Consider the following 21,251-nt stretch of genomic DNA (forward strand, 5'->3'; position numbering starts at 1 on the left):
CGGGAAATTAATTTGCGAAACTGCAGGATGCGAAATTAACAAAACACCGGTGCTTGTTCCGGTAGTGGTTATTGAAAGCAAGTCCACGGTCAGATAAAGCAACGGAGCTAGAACGACATTGACAGATGGTTCTATCGTTTGTTATAGGTACTTAGATTTTTTTTATAATATAAGAGTAGCAGACGAGCATGCAGTCCACCTGGTGGTAAGTGGCTACTGCCGCCCATGGACATCTGTAATCAACCCCAGATAGGATTAGATAATCGGCCACTGATGCGCCGCTACCTCTGAGGACTAAGCTGGATCGCCTCGGAAAAGTCTGTCTCCCTTAGCACACTAATGATTTTATAACAAATAGGCGTTCAGTTTTCCCGATGGTAATTTCCTGCCCTGTAACTTGTAAACAAATATGTTTTATATAAGTTACGATTTCTTGTGAAGTTATTCATTTCATTTTGACACTAAAACGAGCAGGAAAGCATGGTTGCTCTATCAAAAATTCTACGGAAAGCCAAATCTCCACGGGACTTAGGGCTAATATAAAAGTAGAGAATTCATATAAGTATTTTTTTATATTTTCCATACCAAAACGCGCAAATCATTTTACTGGTAGATGCTTAAAAATCATACAATTACTACGTTTTACGTTTTTATTTAAATTTAAAGTAACATTATGAACAGATGTATCCATTTGTTTCACAGATAACATCATAAAATATCTAGCAGAATATTTTAAAAAGAAGTTTTATGTAATTAGTATTGTTTTAATTACAACAGTAATGTATTTAACATTGTTTTCAAGGTTGATAAAAATTCACTGTGAATACAGGCAATACCAGGAGTAATGTCAATTTAATTCAATGTAATTTATCATCGTCGAGGGAATTTATTTGATACGGTACCGTGTGAATCTTTGATAATCCGCTGTTAATTAATTACTATAATGATAGAATTGCATACAGTAATGAGAGCAATTAATGAGTATGCAGCCGACTAACAAATGATAAGCTCATGTAGAACAAGAATCCCACCCTGGGTAGGCCAGTCACAGATACTTTGCTACTCATGAGGTTTAATGAACTTATTTATAAATTTTCTACTATTTTTAGATTTTTGAAGCAGGAACTTAACATAAAAACGCAATGCAGCATTAAAGATGTACCTAAAACAAGCGATCTCTCTCGGGCAATTTCCTCTTAAGTGTAACTTCAATTCAGACATGTATGATTTTTTAAAAAACCGCCAAACATAGAACGGAAATCTAGATTGACCGTTAAAACATCTGTTTTACCAGGTAACAAACATGCAAACTTCATAAGCGCCGATAAAATGTCTTTTTCCTAATATTTCAGATATTCTCCGTTTTTATATATCGATTGATAGTAAATGGCGTTGAACGAAATCAAAATAAATAAAAAATCATTATGACAAAAAATGGAGTTGGCTGATTTGCGAATTAAGGTATTGATATGTTAATGCCAATTTGTACTTAAAAGAGGCGACAAAAACCTAACAAAACGTAACAGGGTTACATTAAAAAGACCATTCCAAAACATTTTTTTATTAAAATAAGTTAATTCTACAAAACACTGCATAAATTCACATAAGTATTAGGCGATAAGTACACAAGCAGTCTTTATGAGGTCGAGTCTGTCGTCACTATTCAATATGAAGATAATGGGAGCCACTATCCAGAGGTCCCCGGACCTTTGACGGATTCCTTCAACCGATTGTTCTCTGCGACCAACGCTTGAACTCTGAGTTCGTATTTCTCGCGTAGTTCCTGTAATAAAAAAATATATAATGAACGAAACGAAAACGTTCAACTAAAAGTCCTTCAAAACAGATAAAGTACAACACAGCCAGTGCCAGTGTTCAAAAAGTCCGAAAATTTCATTATCCTTTGTTTTAGCTAAAAAGGAAAATTCAAATCCCATATTCTCATATTGTTTATTGCAGCTGTTTATTTCTGCTGTGTTCTAAATAGATTCGATTATTTTGCCATAGGCCTAAATTTCTCTTTAGTTCTACCTAAAGTAAGGATAAATATTCACATTTCATTCGATATTTTATTTATCATCATCTTTTCCATTGTGCCATGAATATTGAAAAATATTTAATTTTTTTTTTTCATTGGCCTTCAATTGCCTTCACCACTTGTGCAGATCGTCGTTAAAGATTATTTATGCTGGATTTTTCATGGTCGTTATATATGCTGACCTAGTCGACCTTTGATACCAGGTCGTACATCTTCTCCTTGTACCTCCTACCTTCTCATCTCCTGTTACCTTCTGACCCCTTACCTTGAATATAGCGAGCTGTGTCTCATACTCCTTGCGCAGGTCATCGTTGATGTTGGTGCTGGTCTGAGCCCTCTTCAGCACCAGGTCGTACCTCTCCTTCTCCGCCTTGTACCTCGCCTCCATTGCTTGGAAACGTTCCTAGGGTTGTAAAATATCGTTAATAGTATCGTATATATTATAAGTACGTTAAAGATATCTTTATTTAACATTCTAGAAATGGGTTACAGATGACTATTGCCATCACTTAACATAAAGTCGCTTTTTGAATTATTTTTTAATAAAATACGTAACATCAGTAGATAGATCGTGTCCACATATTTAAATAAAATAAATAAAAGTTATATAAACGAGTAGTCCAGATTAAGTAGTCGAGTCGAGAGCAGGAATTCAATGGAAGTGTTTTGCTAATTAAAAAATGGAATAATAGAATTTGTCAAACTAATTCAGTCTTTGGCTATGTATCAGCAGATAAAAATAATTGGATACAATCAAGAACTCAATATTACTAGCCGCTTATAAATATTACTTACACGTATTCAATGCGAATTCTCCAAACTTTTAGAATAGCAAAGGCGTTACAACTTAATAACTTTCCAACTACTTGCCAAATATTATTCGAGTACGAAATAATATTATACACGTACATTATAATTCTTTACCTAGTAAAACAGTCTTTTCATTAATAACGCTTTATCTTCTATATTCTGCCTGTCTTTAAGAAGAGTACTAGTGATTTGGTCGGCTTTTTGACCTGCAATTCTTACATAAACACTATAACTCAATAGTAACCAAATGAGCCCTATAGATAAATGTATTTATAAGATAACTCACCTCCATAGCTTTCACTTCAGAGTTCCTGATTTCAAGCAGGTCCTTTGTAATAACGTTGATGTCCTTAAGCGACTGCACCTGTGTCGTTAGCGCTTCGATCTGCAGCTCCTGGTTCTTCACCATCTTCGTCTTGTCGAAGATCATGCCGCGGGCTTTGCTGAGAAGCTGGAATCAGAATTGTCGGAATTTTAGCATTAATCATTAAAAGTTCTATTAAATTAAATAATTATACTTTAAGAACTAAAAACCATGCTGAAATCGCACAAGGAAAATCGTTAATCCTGATTCCTGACGATCCTGATAGGAGAATGGGATAAAATTGTTAAAATTTTGTATTATCATCGGTTTCCGATAATTGTTCGAAATTTTAAATTACCGTTTATTTCTGCGTTCAAAGTGGGTAAAAATCGAGTTCAAAGGTTCCGTTACATGCATACAGATCAAGCTAATAAAAGCGTGGTAAAATACACATGGCTAAACCTAAATTTTGAATGTTTCTTTAACGGACTGAAGAACTCTTATCGCATTCAGTAACTGTTTGTCTGAAGTCTAACTTGCATGAAGTTTATTCCTTCAATCTAGTGATTGCAGAATTGGAAGTTTTAGAGAGAGACAATTGGTAACAAAGATTTGAGAAATGGATGCTTTAATATTAAACGATTACCTATTAAGTAAAAGAAATATATATGCCAATTATACTATATTTTTGTGACTTTTGCGAATTCAATCCTCAGTGAAAACGAGATAATCTAAAAATACTGCAATAAACACATTAGATAAAAACATTGTCCATCTACACATTTCTTTATCATCCAAATCACATCATAACTCGACAAAGATGACAAAGATCTCCAGCCGCGGTAACCGGTAACAATGAAGGAGATCCCGCAAAGCCGCAAACAAACGATCAACGCCGTCGCCCAACGAAACACATTAATTCAACTAAACCAGACAAATCTCACTAAACAAGGGCAATAATATGACGTGAAGTATGGCTGTTGGAACATGGTGAAATGTAACAGGGAGAATATTAACGCGGTATTTATTTTTTTGGCTTTCGTAGTGCACTACCATAATAATATAGACCACCTGATGGTAAATGGTCACTGCCTCATATAATTAATATATCATATAATTAATAACATTTAAAATTATGTACTGTTATTAAGTAGGTATTCTATAGATTAGAGAGAAAAAGAAAACCAACGAAGAGTTTTACCCCTAGGATCACATTGTGATAACAGGTAACTAATTCTCTTTCGATTGTATCCATCCATCTATCACCTTTATAAGTGAGGTGATGCCATAGTTACTACACTTAACTGTGTATTTGCAGCCACAAAGTATACAAATGCTTCACTCTATTCCCACCAATACACAAATGAAATAAAAATTATCAAATGCCACTAAAAAAAAAAATATGTCTTGTTTGAAAGGGATTTTATAAACTTATTTAATACCTCTTCGTGCTGTTGCTTGATATTTTGAATCATCTCATGATTCTTCCCGCCCGGCTTCGACAACGCTGCCTGGAGTTCCATCTCCAAATTCTTCACTCTTGCTTTCAAGAGATCGATCTCCTCTTCACGGACCTGAATAGGTAATGATAAAGTGATCATTTTAACTTACACGATTATGTTGCGATAATGGTCACGATCACAGAACTTTATTTGTTTGTCACGATAGAGGTCTTTTGTCTAAGGCTGTCACAGTGCAAAATTTCTGTTGTTATTGATAATTTATTTTAAATTAATCATTAATTCCAATTATTACCTTGTTTGTGTGGACAGTACAGTTGTGTAGTGCCGTATAGTGTTTGGATTTAAAGTGATCTCAAGTACTTTACTTTGCTTGCGACATAATACGAGTTTTAACATCAGCTGTTGATAATCTGACACGTCAAAATCAGCTGTTATTTAGAGGACAAGTGTTGTGTAAATAAAACTGCTTTTCGGGTTTGAACATTTTAATTATAAACTAAGACATAAATGTGTGCTTAATATTATTGCAAAATTAAATAAATTAACATTTTAAACAAAAGAAACTCCTAAATTAATTGTTAACAACTATCGGTAACAGTGCCATCTATTATCACACCTTGGAACTTTTTTATAAGACCGAATTGACTATGGCCAATAAGTGCGGCGCCTGCGGGAGGTTTGCGTCCATGTCGGATTCCGTTAAATGCGTAAAATGCACACTCGCATTCCATAAGCAATGTGTAAAACTTAGCAGTGATGCCCGACTGTCAAAATGGCATTGCCGGGAGTGTAAAACCAAGGCTTCATGCGCAAGCGTCACAGCTATTGGTACTCCAAGCTCTGGTGGCAGCACGGGTGGCACGGATACAGAGTTAGCGGATGCGCTTGTCGGAGCGGCTGACAGAGGGCGTTGCGAGAGCGACAATAATCTCGCAAATGACATTAAATTCATTCGAGAGCAGGTTACCACCATCCTCCAAGAGATGGCCTCTTTCCAACAAGAAATTTTAAAAATTAATAAAAACTTAGGAGACTTGAACAACAGGGTTGGTGACGTTGAAAAGCGAGTTACAATGCTTGAGCAGCGGGCACCTGACACCAACGTTCCTTCAGAATCTTCTAAGATGGAGGAAACCATCGTCGAGCTAAAGTGTCAACTTAATGACCGCGACCAAGCGTCCTTTTTAACCGACATTGAGATATCGGGTGTTGAAGAAGCTAAAGGCGAGAATCCCCTAAGTATTGTGACGCTAATAGCAACCAAGATCGGTGTCTCGCTAGAGGAGCGCGATATTGTAAGTGTGACGCGTGCAGGTGTTCGCCATAAACACGACATTTTATCAGATGGCGGGAAGCCGAGACCGCGGCCCTTAGTAGTGCGTCTCGCGCGCCGTACGGTGCGGGATGAAATGATAAAAGCAGCGCGCGTGCGTCGCGGTGCGGACACCGCCGGACTGATCGTCGGAACTGAGCCCCGTAAATTCTATATTAACGAGCGCCTCACTCGAACAAATAAGCAACTTTTTTATAAAGTACGGGAGGAGGGACGGCGAAAAGGATGGCGCTTTATGTGGACGCGAGACGGATGCATATATGCGCGTCGGGACTCTGATACGCCTCGTTATCGTTTTCGCACAGATGCTGACATAAAAAAATTTTTTGGCTTGTAACTTGTTGGTCGCTGCATATAATGTTCCTAATTATATACTGCCTTTTTAACTATTCACAAAAAAATATATTTTTTCTTACTATATTTGTGTGTCGTGAAAATATATTTTTAAAACTCCTTATGTGCTATGCTTTTATGTCTCTGATAAGATTATCTCAAAAAAAGCCATTATGTTTTATTATGTATTATTTTTCTTGGCAGTTTTTATTATTGTATACTATACATTGCGTTATATTATGTATACATAGCTTGGTAATAAGGGGAAGTGAATTTATTTGTTTCTATGAATCTTCCTCGCTTATAGTTGTCTATTTAATGTCTCGTTACTGTAATATGTGTTGCAAAATAACGTTTGTAAGCTATCCACAATTTTTTGGCCACAGATTATCCTATATTAATGTTGCATACTTATATTATTATATTGATAAACTCGATTTCCTCTCGCCCACTAAATACACCTTTTTTCATTTCAAAACGCGATTAATATCAATGACTATTCATATAAACATACTAGTATGTGGTGACGGCATAAATTCATATTATGATTTATTTTCTTATAAAAATGATTAAGGATAGTAAACTTAAAGTTGGTTTGTTGAATGCCGGCTCTTTAGGCACCAACCATGACGAATTTTTAGTAGCCATGATGCGTCACTCAGTTGATATAATGGCAATCAATGAGACGTGGCTTCGGTTAGGTGAGGAGGGACGCGCTCCGTCAGTTCCGGGATACCGGTTACGGCATATTCCTAGGCCAAGTGAAGTGCGATCTCGCGGGGGAGGAGTCGGATTTTATCTGCGACAGGATATAAATGCGAAAACACTGGAACATCCGATTTGTCCTGCGATTGAACAAATGTGGCTAGGCATTAAAGTTAAAGGCAAAACTGTACTCGTTGGGACTGCTTATCGGCCCCCGTGGCTAAACGTGCAATTATTTCTTGATGCTATAAGTGAATCCTTGAGTTCTTTTACTCAATATGATTACACAGTACTGGTGGGAGATTTTAACATTGACTTTTTAAATAAAAATAATGCCAATTCTAAAATGCTATCTGAATTCTTAAGTAGTAACAATCTTTCACAACTGGTGCTAGAGCCGACGCATTTTACAGATAGCTCGGAAACACTTCTGGACCTGATATGTGTCAATGCACCTATATCTTACACTAACGTTGATCACATAAAGGAACTGAGCAGTCACGCGTTTATAACATGTGTAATTGATGTCCCGATAATTCGTATCAAACCTAAGTGGGTTGCGTTCAGGCCGTTACAAAGTATAAATTTTAATTTATTCATTGATGTTTTAAATTGTATAGACTGGGACTCCATAGCAAAACTAGATGATGTAAATGAAATAATCATCACCTTTAATGATATTGTTTTAACCGTTTTTGACGCACATGCACCGATTAAAATTGCTTATATAAAAAACAAAAATAGTTATCCTTGGATTACTTATAACATAAAAGAAATGATGAAAACGGGAGATGAGGCACAAGTGAGAGCGCGTAACACTAAGATAAACTCACACAAAATTTACTATAAAGATCTTAAAAATATTGTAAGAACTGCTATTCACTCTGAAAAAGCCGCTTATTTTAAGTTCTATGTCAATTCCAAATTAAGACAGCCAAAAATAATGTGGAAGCACATTAAGCAGCATATTCATATAAATAATAACGATTACTCTCTGCCTACACATTTCGATGATCCGAATCTGATTAATGACTATTTTATGAAAGTCCCTGGTACAAGGGATGTACCTCTTTCACTTATAACATCTTTTGAATTCAGTAGGTTTTCGTCAGATACATTTCAGTTTAGGCCTGTCACTGAAGTTGAAGTAAGTAAAGTATTTAAATCACTAAGCTCCAATGCAATTGGAAGTGATGGCATTTCACTGGATATGCTAAAGCTAGTATTACCTAACTGTCTTTCGACGGTCACAGCCTTAATTAACAAATCATTCGAAACAAGTATTTATCCTGAGGCGTGGAAGACGGCTCTTGTAAAGCCTATACCGAAAATAGGCAATCCTGTTGCGCTTTCTGATCTACGACCTATTAGCATCTTACCATGCCTCTCGAAAGTGATTGAGAAAGTTGCTTCTAATCAAATAATAAGTTACCTCGAGTCAAATAATATTCTACCGTTATATCAGTCTGGGTTTAGAAGGAAGCGAGGCACCACTACCGCGTTAATTCAGGTAGTGGATGATATTTTAACATCGCAGGACAAAGGAGAGGGAACAATTTTGACTCTATTAGATTTTTCGCGTGCCTTTGAATCGCTCAATATCTCACTTTTGTTATCAAAACTGTCGTTCTACGGCCTTAGTATTCAAACAGTAAATTGGTTTAACAGTTATTTTTTTAATCGAACTCAGAAGGTCGAACTTCAAAATAGCAATAGCGGTATAAAAAGTCAATCAACATCTCAAAATATAAGGCGAGGAGTTCCTCAGGGGTCTATTTTAGGACCTCTCCTTTTTATACTGTACAGTGCTGATGTGATAAATAATATAAAATATTGTAAATATCACATATACGCGGATGATATACAAGTATATACTTCATTTAAACCTTGTGACACAGACGAGGCAGTGTCTAGACTAAACTCGGAACTCGATCGTATTTCTCTGTGGTCTGAACGCAACTCCTTAGTATTAAATCCGAAGAAATCTAAGTTTTTGATCATGGGAACAACTGCACAGGTTCGCAAAATTAGTGGTAAAAATCCATCTATTATTTTAAACGGAGAATTATTAGATAGGGTATCAGAGGCACGTAACCTGGGGGTAGTCATGGATGAAAACCTTAGATTCGAGAAGCACATAAATAATATTGTACGTAATTGCTTTTATAGATTAAAAGTTTTATACCGTATGAGAAATTACCTCAGTGGGACCTTACGCATCAACTTATGTGAGGCCCTTGTTTTATCTAAGTTTAGCTACGCGGATACCCTCATAGGGCCACGACTACTGGCACGGACAAAGAAAGTCATCCAACGAGTCCAGAACGCCTGTGCACGCTTTTGTTTTAGCATTCCGCCGCGCTCTCACGTAACTCCTTATATTAATGCCGCTAACATTTTAAAAATGGACCTCCGCAGGCAACTACATCTAGCCACATTTATATTCGGTGTTATAAAAAATAAGGAACCCTTATATCTATTCAATAAGCTTACTTGGGCTAGGGATTATTTACATGACAGAACTCGGTCAGCTCCGGATAAGTTATGGTACCCGTCATACTGCTCAGCTGCCTTCAGGGGTAGCTTCCGGTACAGCGCCACGAAATGTTGGAACAACCTGCCTCCTCCTCTTCGCAGCCTAAAAACAGTACAAAGATTTAAGTATACATATAAAGCTATATTACTTGAAAGTCAAAAACAAAATCTTAACTAAACTAACTTTTAATTTTAATTTAATTCCAAATTGGGTAATTATATTAAGTATAATACAATACATTATATGACTTTTAAATAGTTGAGATATTTACATAACGTTTTCCTTACTTACCCAAAATTTATAGCTCTTAGGCATCATAGCAGGTTGTCATATTTCGGGCGCGGTACTAGCGATAGTAGTGGTCCACTGGGTTATCGTAACATGTACCCCACATGGTTGGTTCCCATCTGGCTTGCTGTACTTTTCTAGAAATAAAAAGTGGTATTTGGGATGATTCACTCAAATATTATTATATATGCTTATACACTAAAAGATACAACAATCTGAAATAGGTACTCACCATATTGCTTTCATTAAAAACTTTATTATAATTGTTAACATTTTACGCAGTATTCGTCAATTCACATAAACACAAATTCTATGAATCACAACGATAATAAAGACTAGCAAATAAAAAGGCACAGACGGCATGTGTGAGTCAGCCGTCCGAGCAGCCCAGACGCAGGGGGCAAACTGAAAATCAGAGCCACGACGCAGTTTACCTGCACGTGGCACATGCTGAGTTTGTCCCTTTTCGTGGTCGTTGCAACACATATTATTGTAATAATTGATTGTACGTTTTTATTGTCCTTTTGTTGTTTTATTGTATTTTTTATTTATTTTTTTCTTTTGTTTTATGTTATTTTTTTTTTGTCTCTCTACATTACAGTATTTCATTTGTGTTGCAATTATCCGAATAAATGTTTCTTTCTTTCTTTCTTTCTTTCTAAATCGTTAGAACAAAATTTTTGGCGTGGAAGACATTTATAGGGTAAATTTGTTTATATTTAGTTCTAGTCTAGGTTTGGATATCCGTGCGCTTGTGTTTGTCAAAAATATAATATAATTACAATAAATATAAAATATAAGGCCGATAATAAGAGCAAAAAATTTAGAAAAGACTAAGTACCAAAGTTCCTCAAATAGAAGGTGCAAAGGAACGTCCTAAGTTTAATAATCTCGTATAATCGTACCTTCCCTTCTACCGTAAAAGATTTAAAAGTAAAGAAAATCTCAAAATACACAATTCTTACTTTCAATTCCAACCTCAAGCCGTCTTCACTCCTCGCGTTCTTGACTGTTTCGAGCTCTTCTATTTTCTTCAAGAGTTCCGATTCCCGTTTCTGCCAGTCATCCTGCAAGACGGGATGAAATAAAAATTCTTATTGTTACGATATTTGTAGACGACAATATGAAGTCACTAAAATCTTTGTATACACGTTTCGATTAAAAGAGAAATAAAGTACTAAAAAATAATACTAAATTCTGAAGACTACTGAAGACTCTAAAAAAAGTACTAAATTTAAATGGTCCTTAAATAATTTCATGATGACCGTTACTAAGCTGAACTTATAGTTTAAAATAATTTGGCAAATTGCTACTCGCCGATAATAAGCTTGACTACAGCTAAAACTTAATCAAATATATTCCTTTATGCCTATTCAGCTTTACATATTTACCTAAAATTACCTTTTCGTTTCGTTTAGTTTCCTTTGGTTCTTCATTATTCTTTTCATCTTTCTCAGTAGTCCCATTTGTCGGTGCTTCAACAGCCTCTGCCTTTACTTCAACTTCTTTGATCGGTTCACTTTGTTCTGGTTGTGGTATAGCTTCCTCTTGTTTCACTTCTGTGACAACGTCTGAGGGTGCCTCAGGCTGTGACGTAGGTGGTGGTGGAACTTCTGTGTTCTCTACTACCTGTACCGGTGACTGTACTGGTTCTACTTTAGGTTCTTCTACCTTTTGTTCATTATTCGCAGCGTCAAGTACAACTTCTTTTTTCTCTGGTTCAGTTTCTTGCGGCTTTGCTTCAGGCTAAAATTTTCAAAAAGTTATCATGTAATATAAAGTCTTAGGTACGCGGTAATTTTTGGAGTTGCGCTTCATATTTTGTATTTGGATTTTATAAGAGTAACCTTAAATTTAACTTAATCAACTAAAATTTTTCTGTTCAAAGTAATATAGATACTCACTTCTTGTTTTTTCTCTGGTTCTGCTACCTGAGGCTTTGCTTCGGGCTAAATGTACAAAAAAAAATATTAAGACATCATACTTAATCAAATAATACTAATTCTTAAATATAGACAAACCTATGTAACTTTATTTTGTAATTGTCGCTACAAAAGATATAATAGTAAACAAAAAAAAATATGCTAAGAATACGTAAGTATTCACCTGTTCTTTTTTTTCTGGTTCAGTTGGTTGGGGCTTCGCTTCAGGCTGTAATTTACAATAGGTATTTATTAATATTAATATTTATAACAACTTATATGTAACTAAATTAACATTTGTTTATACAGGGTGAATTTTTAAAACGGGCCTTCAGGGCCAAATCCGAAACTATAAGGATTAGCGAAAAATGCTGAAAGGAGTTACGAGGCCGATTTTGATAAAAACTAAAACTGCATCATTACTTTGTTCAAATAACTTTTTCCCTAGCCGGGAATCGAACGAGTTCATTTTGAAAAAAAATACCCCCTCTATATTATTCCACTATCTGATAGTGTTGCTTATAAGGATCAAAATCTGGAAAGTAATGATAAATGAAAAACTAAAGGAAAAGCCTCAATTTTAAGAAAATACATATTTTTCATATTAATTTGGCAGCTAAGTTCCCGCCATTCATTAATTTAAACATTTCGTATATTAACATTTTTTTTTTTGGCTCAATATTTTTAATCATTCGAAATGGACGTTTTGTTTCCCAATAATTTATATTTTTATGTCTGACTTAGCTAAGGTTATTTTTAGGACCATTAAAATATATTTACTTGCTATGGGCGGAGTTTCGTTTACCTAATAAAGATATAAAGTTGACAATTTGCGAGAATTACTTTTTTTTAGAGTCAAATCCGAGTGATTACTAAAAAAAGAGATATTTAACGTTGGAACGAAGTTGTAAACAACAAACAATAAGAATTTACTATTTAATCAGTTATCTATTTTCATTAAAAAATAAATCCTAAAAACGCCGGTAACTTATTTGCCAAACTATTACTTTCTCATACTAAGCCGTATGTCATAGTCATAACATCGAATAATTAGTTGAATAACCAACAAATTCTTCAATGGTATGACTTATGTCTGTTTCTAAAGAATTATACATAAATCATTTGTTATGTATAATCCTTAAGGATTAGTATGCCAATGTATGGAAAAATATGTATTTTCTTCAAAATTTTCCTTTTCCTTTAATTTGTCACATAACATTACTTCCCAGAATTTGATCCTTATAAGGGACACTATCAGATAGTGGAATAATATAGAGGTGTCATTTTTTTTCAAAATGAACTCGTTCGATTCCCGGCTAAGGAAAAAAATATTTAAAAACACTAATGATGCAGTTTTAGTTTTTATCAAAATCGGCCTCGTAACTCCTTTCAGCATTTTTCGCTAATCCTTATAGTTTCAGATTTGGCCCTGAAGGCCCGTTTTAAAAATTCACCCTGTATAAGGGTATCATTAAAAGTACCTTCACCGTTCAACATTAACTTATATAGTAATCTACTCTGCTCCACTATATAATTAATGTAATTATTTCTTCCGAAAAAACATAAATACTTACTGTAGCTGTCACCTCTGGCGGACTTGCTGGTGGCGTATCAACTACCGGTGCTGGTAACTGCTCACCACCTGCCACCCCTTGCTCCTGTACTGGATCTGCCTGAAAGCCAAAATAATGGATCTCATCATTGGTCATGTCAACCGCTGTTGCAGCTTTGGATGGTAGAACTCTCTGTGTTTCGACCGGCGGCAACAGCAGTGTTAAGCGCTGTTGTGTTTTGGTTTGAAAGGTATGGTAAGAGAGACATACTTTTCCGAGGCGTTTCAGCTAGGTCCTCAGGGATAGCGGCGCATCTGTGGCCGACGTTATGTAGGACACTAATTTTAACTAGGGTTGATTACAGATGTCCATGGACGGCAGTAGCCACTTGTCGTCAGGTGGACTGCATGCTCGCCTGCTACTCCTATATTATAAAATAAATAATAGTTAAAAAAAACTAAAAAATACGCTTTTATAAAAAATTCGACCAAAAAATGAAAAATAAATAATAGTTTAAAAAAACTAAAAAAATACACTTTTCATAGAAAATCCAACTAAAAAATAGAAAATATTTTTTTTTAAATTTGAATTAAGAATAGTGTAAATAAGATAAAAATATTATTTATTGTAAAAAAGCGTGGGGTGCATGGTGTCAATAGTTATAAATATTTTATTGATAGATATTAAGTAGAAGGATTATCATTTTGATAATATCTTAAAAAGCACCCCACGCTTTTTTACAATAAATAATATTTTTATCTTATTTACACTATTCTTAATTCAAATTTAAAAAAAAATATTTTCTATTTTTTAGTTGGATTTTCTATGAAAAGTGTATTTTTTTAGTTTTTTTAAACTATTATTTATTTTTCATTTTTTGGTCGAATTTTTTATAAAAGCGTATTTTTTAGTTTTTTTTAACTATTATTTATTTTTCATTTTTTAGTGATTATTTTGGCGATGATTTTAACGATTATTACGTAGCGTATTATCAAGTTTATCTTTCGAATCAGCATCAGCACCTTTGCTTAGCAGTGCAAAAATGAATATTGGGTCATTGTTTAACACAGCTGTATGTAGTGGTGTTTTACATTGGTGTTTATTTTTATTGTTAACGTGAAAATCCCAGAGGAGTTGTTGAATGACATCCGAATTGCCAATGCTAACTGCTTTCTTTCATAATTTATACCATATCCCAGGTCCTCTATCTTGGATAAAAGTAATCACGGAAAAAGGATGATAGAGCATCTTTTAAAAACAGGCGCTGATGGCAATACTCAAGAGAAAAACGGTTAACTGCTTTACATCTAGCCATTTCAAAAGGACGTCGTCCAATCATCGATTTAATATTACAGCATGATGATGTTAATATCAAAAATAATTCTAGAATTTCTTCTCTTTGTGTTGCTGCTGCCTGCAGAGATTTTAAAACTGTTAGTAGTTTAATTAATTTTACAGCTCGAGTTAATAATATAAGTTGTGACTATGACGATGAGCTGAAATCATATATGCCTTTACATTTGGCAGCAAGAAATGGGAACAATGAAATAGTGGAAATCTTGTTAAAGGAAGGTGCAGATGTTGAAGTGCTGAATGAATAAGGATGATGAGACACCGCTTCATGATGCTATTAACAACGGACGCGTCAAAGTTGAGGTCAGGTCAGGTCAGGTCAGGTCAGGTCAGGTCAGGTCAGGTCAGGTCAGGTCAGGTCAGGTCAGGTCAGGTCAGGTTAGGTGATCGGCGCGCCTGGTAGATTCCTTTATTGGTCTTAACGCAGACCTTCCGGGTCTCAGGAAAACAAAAATCGCTGATCCTGATTATCCTAGTAAGGATAACGGGTCAGAATGTTTAAAATATTGAATTGTCATCGGTCCTTAATAAGTATGCCAAATTTCAAGTTAATCCGACGTTTTGAAGGGGGTTAAAATCATGTTCAAAGATTCCGTTACATACTAACATACATACGTCTGAAGCTAATAAAAAGCGTATTAAAAAAAGCTTTATGACACTTGTTGTAGCTCACTGGCTTATGGTGTTACCTTTGTTATAGTTATTCATTTAATACAATTAAACTTCTTTTAAATTTATTATATGACTGTAGAAAGCGTCTTTCTTATTAACTTTGAGATTTACGTATTCAATTTCTAACACTAAATTAAATTTCCCTAAAGCTAGGCGTTGTGGACTAGGATAATCTTGGATCACTTTGTCCTCACTTTATTTCACTTACATTTAAATACAAAAAATTACATATTATCATAAATATCATACACAAAATACTCGTAGGTCAAAATAGAGAGACATAGACATCGTATCAAAAAAACTACACGACGAAGATGCGCAAAAATCTGACTAAGCCGACATAAACCTAAATCAGCAGTAATAATATCTTGTCGTTCAATGACTTATTATGAAATATTACCCAATGTTTTTCGTATGAGTATAATATTCCGAGGAAACTACGGACGTATTCCCGGGGCGCCATTAATTACGGCCGTGCGACCAGGATGTGACTCTCGGTAAATGCGACATTATTCTCAATATCCCGGCACGTGTAAGAAAACCGGATATATCTGATGGAAATTGAATTTGTCACAAAATCAGGTTAAACAGCACGCTTTTATTCAAGTAGGATTTTGCATTGTAATCACGCGAAGCCTGACGCTTTTACTATGAAAGAAAAATATTATTTTTCACTTTTTATCTTCTGGTACGATGTTCGCCGCAAAATAGTATTCATATTTTTTAACCGATAACGAACATAAAAAAATAATTATATTAATAAAATACATTTATTATGGATATTTCTGTAGTTTTTGGATTAAAGCCACTTCTGATTACAGAAAAATTATATCATAGAACAGAACACTAAGGATTGCTGAACAGGCAGGCAAATTACCTAAGACTCAGTGTAGATTTATTAGAAGTAATATATACTAGAGTCTAAATAGCTAAACCCTAAAACGTAACATGAAGTATTGACTCGTGAAAAATCTCCACTTACAATCACACGTGCAAGTACCAAAAAACAACGACGACACCATTTTCTAGCTGTTATCACTCGCCACTGACAAAAAATGTCTAATACATATTAATTTATGTAAATAGACATCACGTAAAACCCATTTAGGTACCTCCAGTTTTAAGCCGAAGCGAGCGCCACGAAAATATAACAAAACATATTATTACCCTCATAAACCTGTATCATTTCGTATAACAAGCACCGTACAGTATCGCCGGCATCACGAATATGTAATGATGTCAATTGTGCCGAAAAGGAGCTTTATTCCCGCGTTCGCATATACAGCCATTAAAACAATATAATATCCTGTTCACATAAAGAGCTTTATATAGGTTCTCGTGTACGCCTTTATCTTATAACTATATTGACAATTTATTCCTTGTTAAATCTCTGCGTAGGAAGATGTAAGGTGTAGTAAATATAACGTTGATAATATTAAAAACAAAGTTTTTTTGTACATCACGGATAATCACAAGCCGTTGATATTTAAAGGAAAATCGTGAAAGCAATGGATTAGTAATATAGAAGCACCAAGGAGAAATGGGGCAACGTTATTTGGAGTACTGATAACCGTTCGGATAGAAAAAAAAATCAAGTAGCGACGATTACTAGGTTAAAAGTCACATCACAACATTCCCACACAGGTAAAATGAAAAAAAAACGGAAAACGTGAGGTCCAGCGTTCACAATAATAGCTGAAATAGGGTAGAATGCAGCAATCCATAACGTTGCTTAATTAAACCCATGGATGTCAGAAACAGCGACACAAACAACAATGTTCTATTCAAAACCGAACTCTTATATTTTAACAAGAGAGCATGCATGCAAAATAAACGCAATTTTTCATGCTTCTGCTTTCGATAGACCGCATTTATTTTGCTTTTTCACTTTCCATTAGTCAATGTCCGACACAGTTATAAGGAGCACCAAAAACATGTATTGATTTCCGGGCATGCCAATGTGATGTTGTTTAGATAAATTGTCAGTTTAAGGGTGAAGCCAAACGAACGTAATTTTATGAGTTGTGAGTCGCGAAATTTCTGTCGCGTAATTTCTGCTGCATTCGGTTTCATACAAAAATGTAGTTTGTACCACACGACGACGCAAAATGAGTTGTCTGCCGACTCACGCGCATAAACTCGACCGAATTTCTGTCGGGGCGATGTCCGATTTAGTAATAAAAGGTTTTATTTGATGTAATAATTCTTGAAAAACATGTAATGGCATATGGTAGTAGTTATTAAACATATCTGGATTTGCACATACACGTTCATATAATGTATGGAACTGTCCACATATCAGCCTCTCACTATTGAGTGGGTTCACCCAGCTTCTTTTTCTGGTATCATCTTCTGAATACGCTTCATAAATACACAATATTTTCAATGGATCCATCGCACTTGATGTCACAAATACCCCGTACCAACGCTCAATAGTAACTGAATAAATTACGTCCGTCTGGCAGCTCAACAGAAATTCAGTTGAACGTAAAATAAGTGACCGAAAATACGCGACTCACAACTCATAAAATTACGTTCGTTTGGCTTCACCCTAAGTTAGCTTACTGTATATTACCTTCAAGAGGTAACTACTTTTTATCCCACTTTAATCATTTTTCAGCAGATATTTACATTTCCGTCGTCCATTAAGCATATCACTCATAACAGGTACACAATAATTCTAAATACCTCAAAAAAAAAATTCCGTTATGACAATTTCTGTCATATTATTATATACCAGCTATTAGTATTACGTACCTACCTAATTTCCTTGTGAGCGGTTTTCATCAACAAATTAAACAAATTTGACAAAGATGTGCCAAGTTTTCAAAGTCAACTGACCGTAAATAACGCAATTATACAAGAAAATAAAGTCTTTCACTTAAAATAAACAAATCCAATAAAAGTATTTTGATTAATTAAAGGATTGAATTAAAGGAGCGTCGACAATGTTTACGATATCAAGAACGAGTTGTAAAATTAGTTTTCCGTCCGAATTGTCTGTATTTATTACAAAACCAAACGCACATAAAACGAGACGCAAAATAATATTACCTACACTAATTATTTTTCTTGAAAATATTCCGTTTCTGCATAAATCCAAATAAACATCCGAGAGGATGCACGTAGGCGAGCCCGCACGCGGAAGCCCACGTCGACATTAAACACGTAAAACTCAAACAAAAGAGTAAATACCGGCCAACTCGTATGTGCCTAAGCATTAATTAATCAAATTACCGGAGCTTTTACTGGCATTTGCATTTTACTGAAATCAAAGTTGAGAGAGAGGCAATCAATTATGATATTGTAAACAAGGAGCAGTTCGAAACTTTGTAGTATGATAATTACTTGAAAGCGGCAAATCAAAATCTATTCAATTTTCATGCCAAAATAATATGAACACGAAAATGTAATATTGATTCAAAATTTTATCAAAATAACTTTGTTAAATATGTTGTTCTTCTATCTATATCACTGCTGCTAGACGATAAATTAATGAAATTTCAATGCAGTGCTATTTACCTTTCATTTTGTTGAAAACAAATTTAATAACTTCTTTATAACCAAAACACCTTGCGATGTGATTCAAAAATAATACTGTAGAGAATGTACTTTTAATAATATATTTTGATTATATTTAATTTACTTTTAATTAAATGCTATAAGTGTTTAGTCTAGTCCGAAGTTTCTAATTACTAGTTAATCGTTGATACCAGGGTGTATGTTCACGTTTTAGGTAACATTTTCAGAGAGAACTTTAATGAGATCAGTATGGCAGCTCACGACGTGGCCAATCACTAATTAATCAAATTATCGCAACCGTGCTCGATATCCAACGCTCGGTTTTAAGGGCATTTGCATATTGTATCAATAAAAGTTACGAGGATCATTCTACACTGTGATTGATCGGTTACCTATTATATAAAAGGAATCGTCTCTATCCCCGTGGCTTACACCTATAGATCTTAAACCATCAACAAAATTAAGCAGCATCGGAGATTATCAGGAGGTAGATTGATGAGTCACGAGAGGCTAAAAGTTTATTTCACTGCATTTCCGCGCTCCGCAGAAGACATTGAGCCGTCCCTCCGGATATTATTATAGAATATTGGACGAAAACATTCAACACGTGAGTGTCACGAACGCGTACTGCTTTCAACAATAGGCATCGGAGCAGGACGACGAAGTATATACTGAATGAGGATCGAACTTTACTTTAAAATATTCGTGTGTTGCTTTGCCCGTATTCTCGACAAAAGGAATACATGACGCCCTCCAACCAGGTGGACTTATGACCTGAAGAGGACAGCGGGTAACCGCGGGATTCAGATGGCTCAAGCCCGTCGGAGTGGCGCAGATTAGGGAAGGCCTATGTCCAGTAGTGGACTCTTAAAGGCTGATGTTTTAAGTTCCCAGTAAAACAATTTCTAAACAATCAGCCACAAAGGTTTACTATCATCATATTATCCCTATCTCAAGACGTACAAGATCCCCTTCTACACGTACGTAAGCAATAACATACCTATCAACTACATAGTTATTAATAACATGTTTTGCTCGAAAACGGAATATCATCATACAAAGGTAAACAGACTGCGACTGTTATTTGCAAAATGCTAATTTTAATGTAGAACATCAGTATTTATGGCTCCATGACGGTTATTCTGAAACGGATAGTTTATTCCACGATATCGAGTTAGGCTTTATGGTTTATACGTTAATCGTAAGATATGTCTTATGTAGGTATAGAAAATAATATCTTCCATCACCTTTATCAGCGATTATTGGTATTTTAAAGGTTATTTACTCTAATGATATAAAGATATACCTAAAGTGTAACAAAGCCATCTGCTTCGTAGCACACACCTCAATATAAAACTCCAAAATTTATTTTTTGAGTAGAGAAGTCATGTTGGCTGTTGCACCATATATTCTCCTCAGTATATATTCTATATTACGAGTACTATAAAATTTCTAGAAGTTTTACGGTCATCATTACGTCGTAAAAATTCAGCAAGGTAAATAAATTTCAAATGAATAAAAATCGCTACATTTAATCATGTCACTGAAGTTCGCAAAATTATTTGTGTTGACTTTCTTTATCTGAAATAAATAGGTATAAAATTCTAAAGGTAAACTAACCCTCACTTCAAAATTCCGCACTCTAGTCCAAATAGACCTCATGATTCGCTTAGAAAGTCGCATTCAGATCATTTACAAAGGAAATCGTAATAATAGCATTCAATCCTGTCCTATCAGTTTTCAAAACACATATACACGTGGCCAAATAATTCAAAATGACATTGCAATAATCAAATTTCATTCTTAATAATACAACAATGGCCAGTAATTAAATTATAGATAGAAAAAGGAGCCACTTACCATTTTACTAATTAAAACTTGTGATCACAAAAAATTAAGTAAATGCAAGAATTTTAGAAAATAATTTATATCCGGACACAAAGCTCAAGCGGCAGTGCAAGCTGAACTCAAAATTTTACGCTGCTACATCTATTTCTGGAGTACAGACGCCAGAACTTAAAAATAGATAGTGAATACCGACGCGAAATTCTTGTATACTACTTCCAATTTCTCTTCCCGCTTAAGTTTCAATTTTCTGAATGAGTGCATTTTTTTACTTATTATGTATTCAAATATTATATAAAAAATGTACTTAGTAAATAGGAAGAATATTGAAGTTTCGGATAAATTAATTACGTATTTAATCTTCTCCGCTTTGGTAATGGAATATGAATTATTGCCTAATTGACTTTTAGACGTTTAAATATTATTTTTTACCAATTTTCTAGTTTTTAAATTTAGGTCTATAATAGTATGCATATTTGCATAATATAAGCTCATCCACCACTGTTCTGTATCATCCGCTCATCCAGTTAAATTTCCCGCAAAAATATTGAACATGACAATGCAAAAGAGAATG

At 34.8% G+C, this 21,251-nt stretch overlaps 2 protein-coding genes across 2 annotated transcripts; one reads left to right on the plus strand and one right to left on the minus strand.

Moving 5' to 3' along the window:
- Nucleotides 1-1,545: 1,545 nt before the first annotated feature.
- Nucleotides 1,546-20,601, minus strand: LOC140757824 (uncharacterized). Its single transcript, XM_073093695.1, has 10 exons — nucleotides 20,453-20,601; nucleotides 13,307-13,405; nucleotides 11,917-11,961; nucleotides 11,715-11,759; nucleotides 11,212-11,556; nucleotides 10,776-10,877; nucleotides 4,595-4,726; nucleotides 3,135-3,299; nucleotides 2,304-2,441; nucleotides 1,546-1,783 (listed from the first exon to the last, which is right to left on the minus strand). Exons 1-10 carry the CDS (start codon nucleotides 20,513-20,515, stop codon nucleotides 1,688-1,690), a joined length of 1,230 nt encoding a protein of 409 aa, XP_072949796.1. The 5' UTR covers nucleotides 20,516-20,601; the 3' UTR covers nucleotides 1,546-1,687.
- LOC140757896 (uncharacterized) lies at nucleotides 4,917-6,995 on the plus strand. Its single transcript, XM_073093770.1, has one exon. It carries the CDS (start codon nucleotides 5,263-5,265, stop codon nucleotides 6,283-6,285), a length of 1,023 nt encoding a protein of 340 aa, XP_072949871.1. The 5' UTR covers nucleotides 4,917-5,262; the 3' UTR covers nucleotides 6,286-6,995.
- Nucleotides 20,602-21,251: the final 650 nt, after the last annotated feature.

The sequence above is a fragment of the Epargyreus clarus genome, unplaced genomic scaffold (assembly GCF_041222505.1).
Source record: "Epargyreus clarus isolate Ecla_fem2 unplaced genomic scaffold, WU_Ecla_fem_2.2 ptg000005l, whole genome shotgun sequence".
Lineage (NCBI taxonomy): Eukaryota > Metazoa > Arthropoda > Insecta > Lepidoptera > Hesperiidae > Epargyreus > Epargyreus clarus.

Excerpts from the sequence above, each read along its gene's own strand:
- LOC140757824 (XM_073093695.1), bottom strand. The coding sequence starts at position 20,515 with ATGCGACTTTCTAAGCGAATCATGAGGTCTATTTGGACTAGAGTGCGG. Across the intron at positions 11,557-11,714 it reads AACCAGAGAAAAAACAAGAA|CCTGAAGCAAAGCCGCAAGA; the intron begins GTGAGTATCTAT and ends TGAAAATTTTAG. Across the intron at positions 2,442-3,134 it reads CTGAAGTGAAAGCTATGGAG|GAACGTTTCCAAGCAATGGA; the intron begins GTGAGTTATCTT and ends TTACAACCCTAG.
- LOC140757896 (XM_073093770.1), top strand. The coding sequence starts at position 5,263 with ATGGCCAATAAGTGCGGCGCCTGCGGGAGGTTTGCGTCCATGTCGGAT.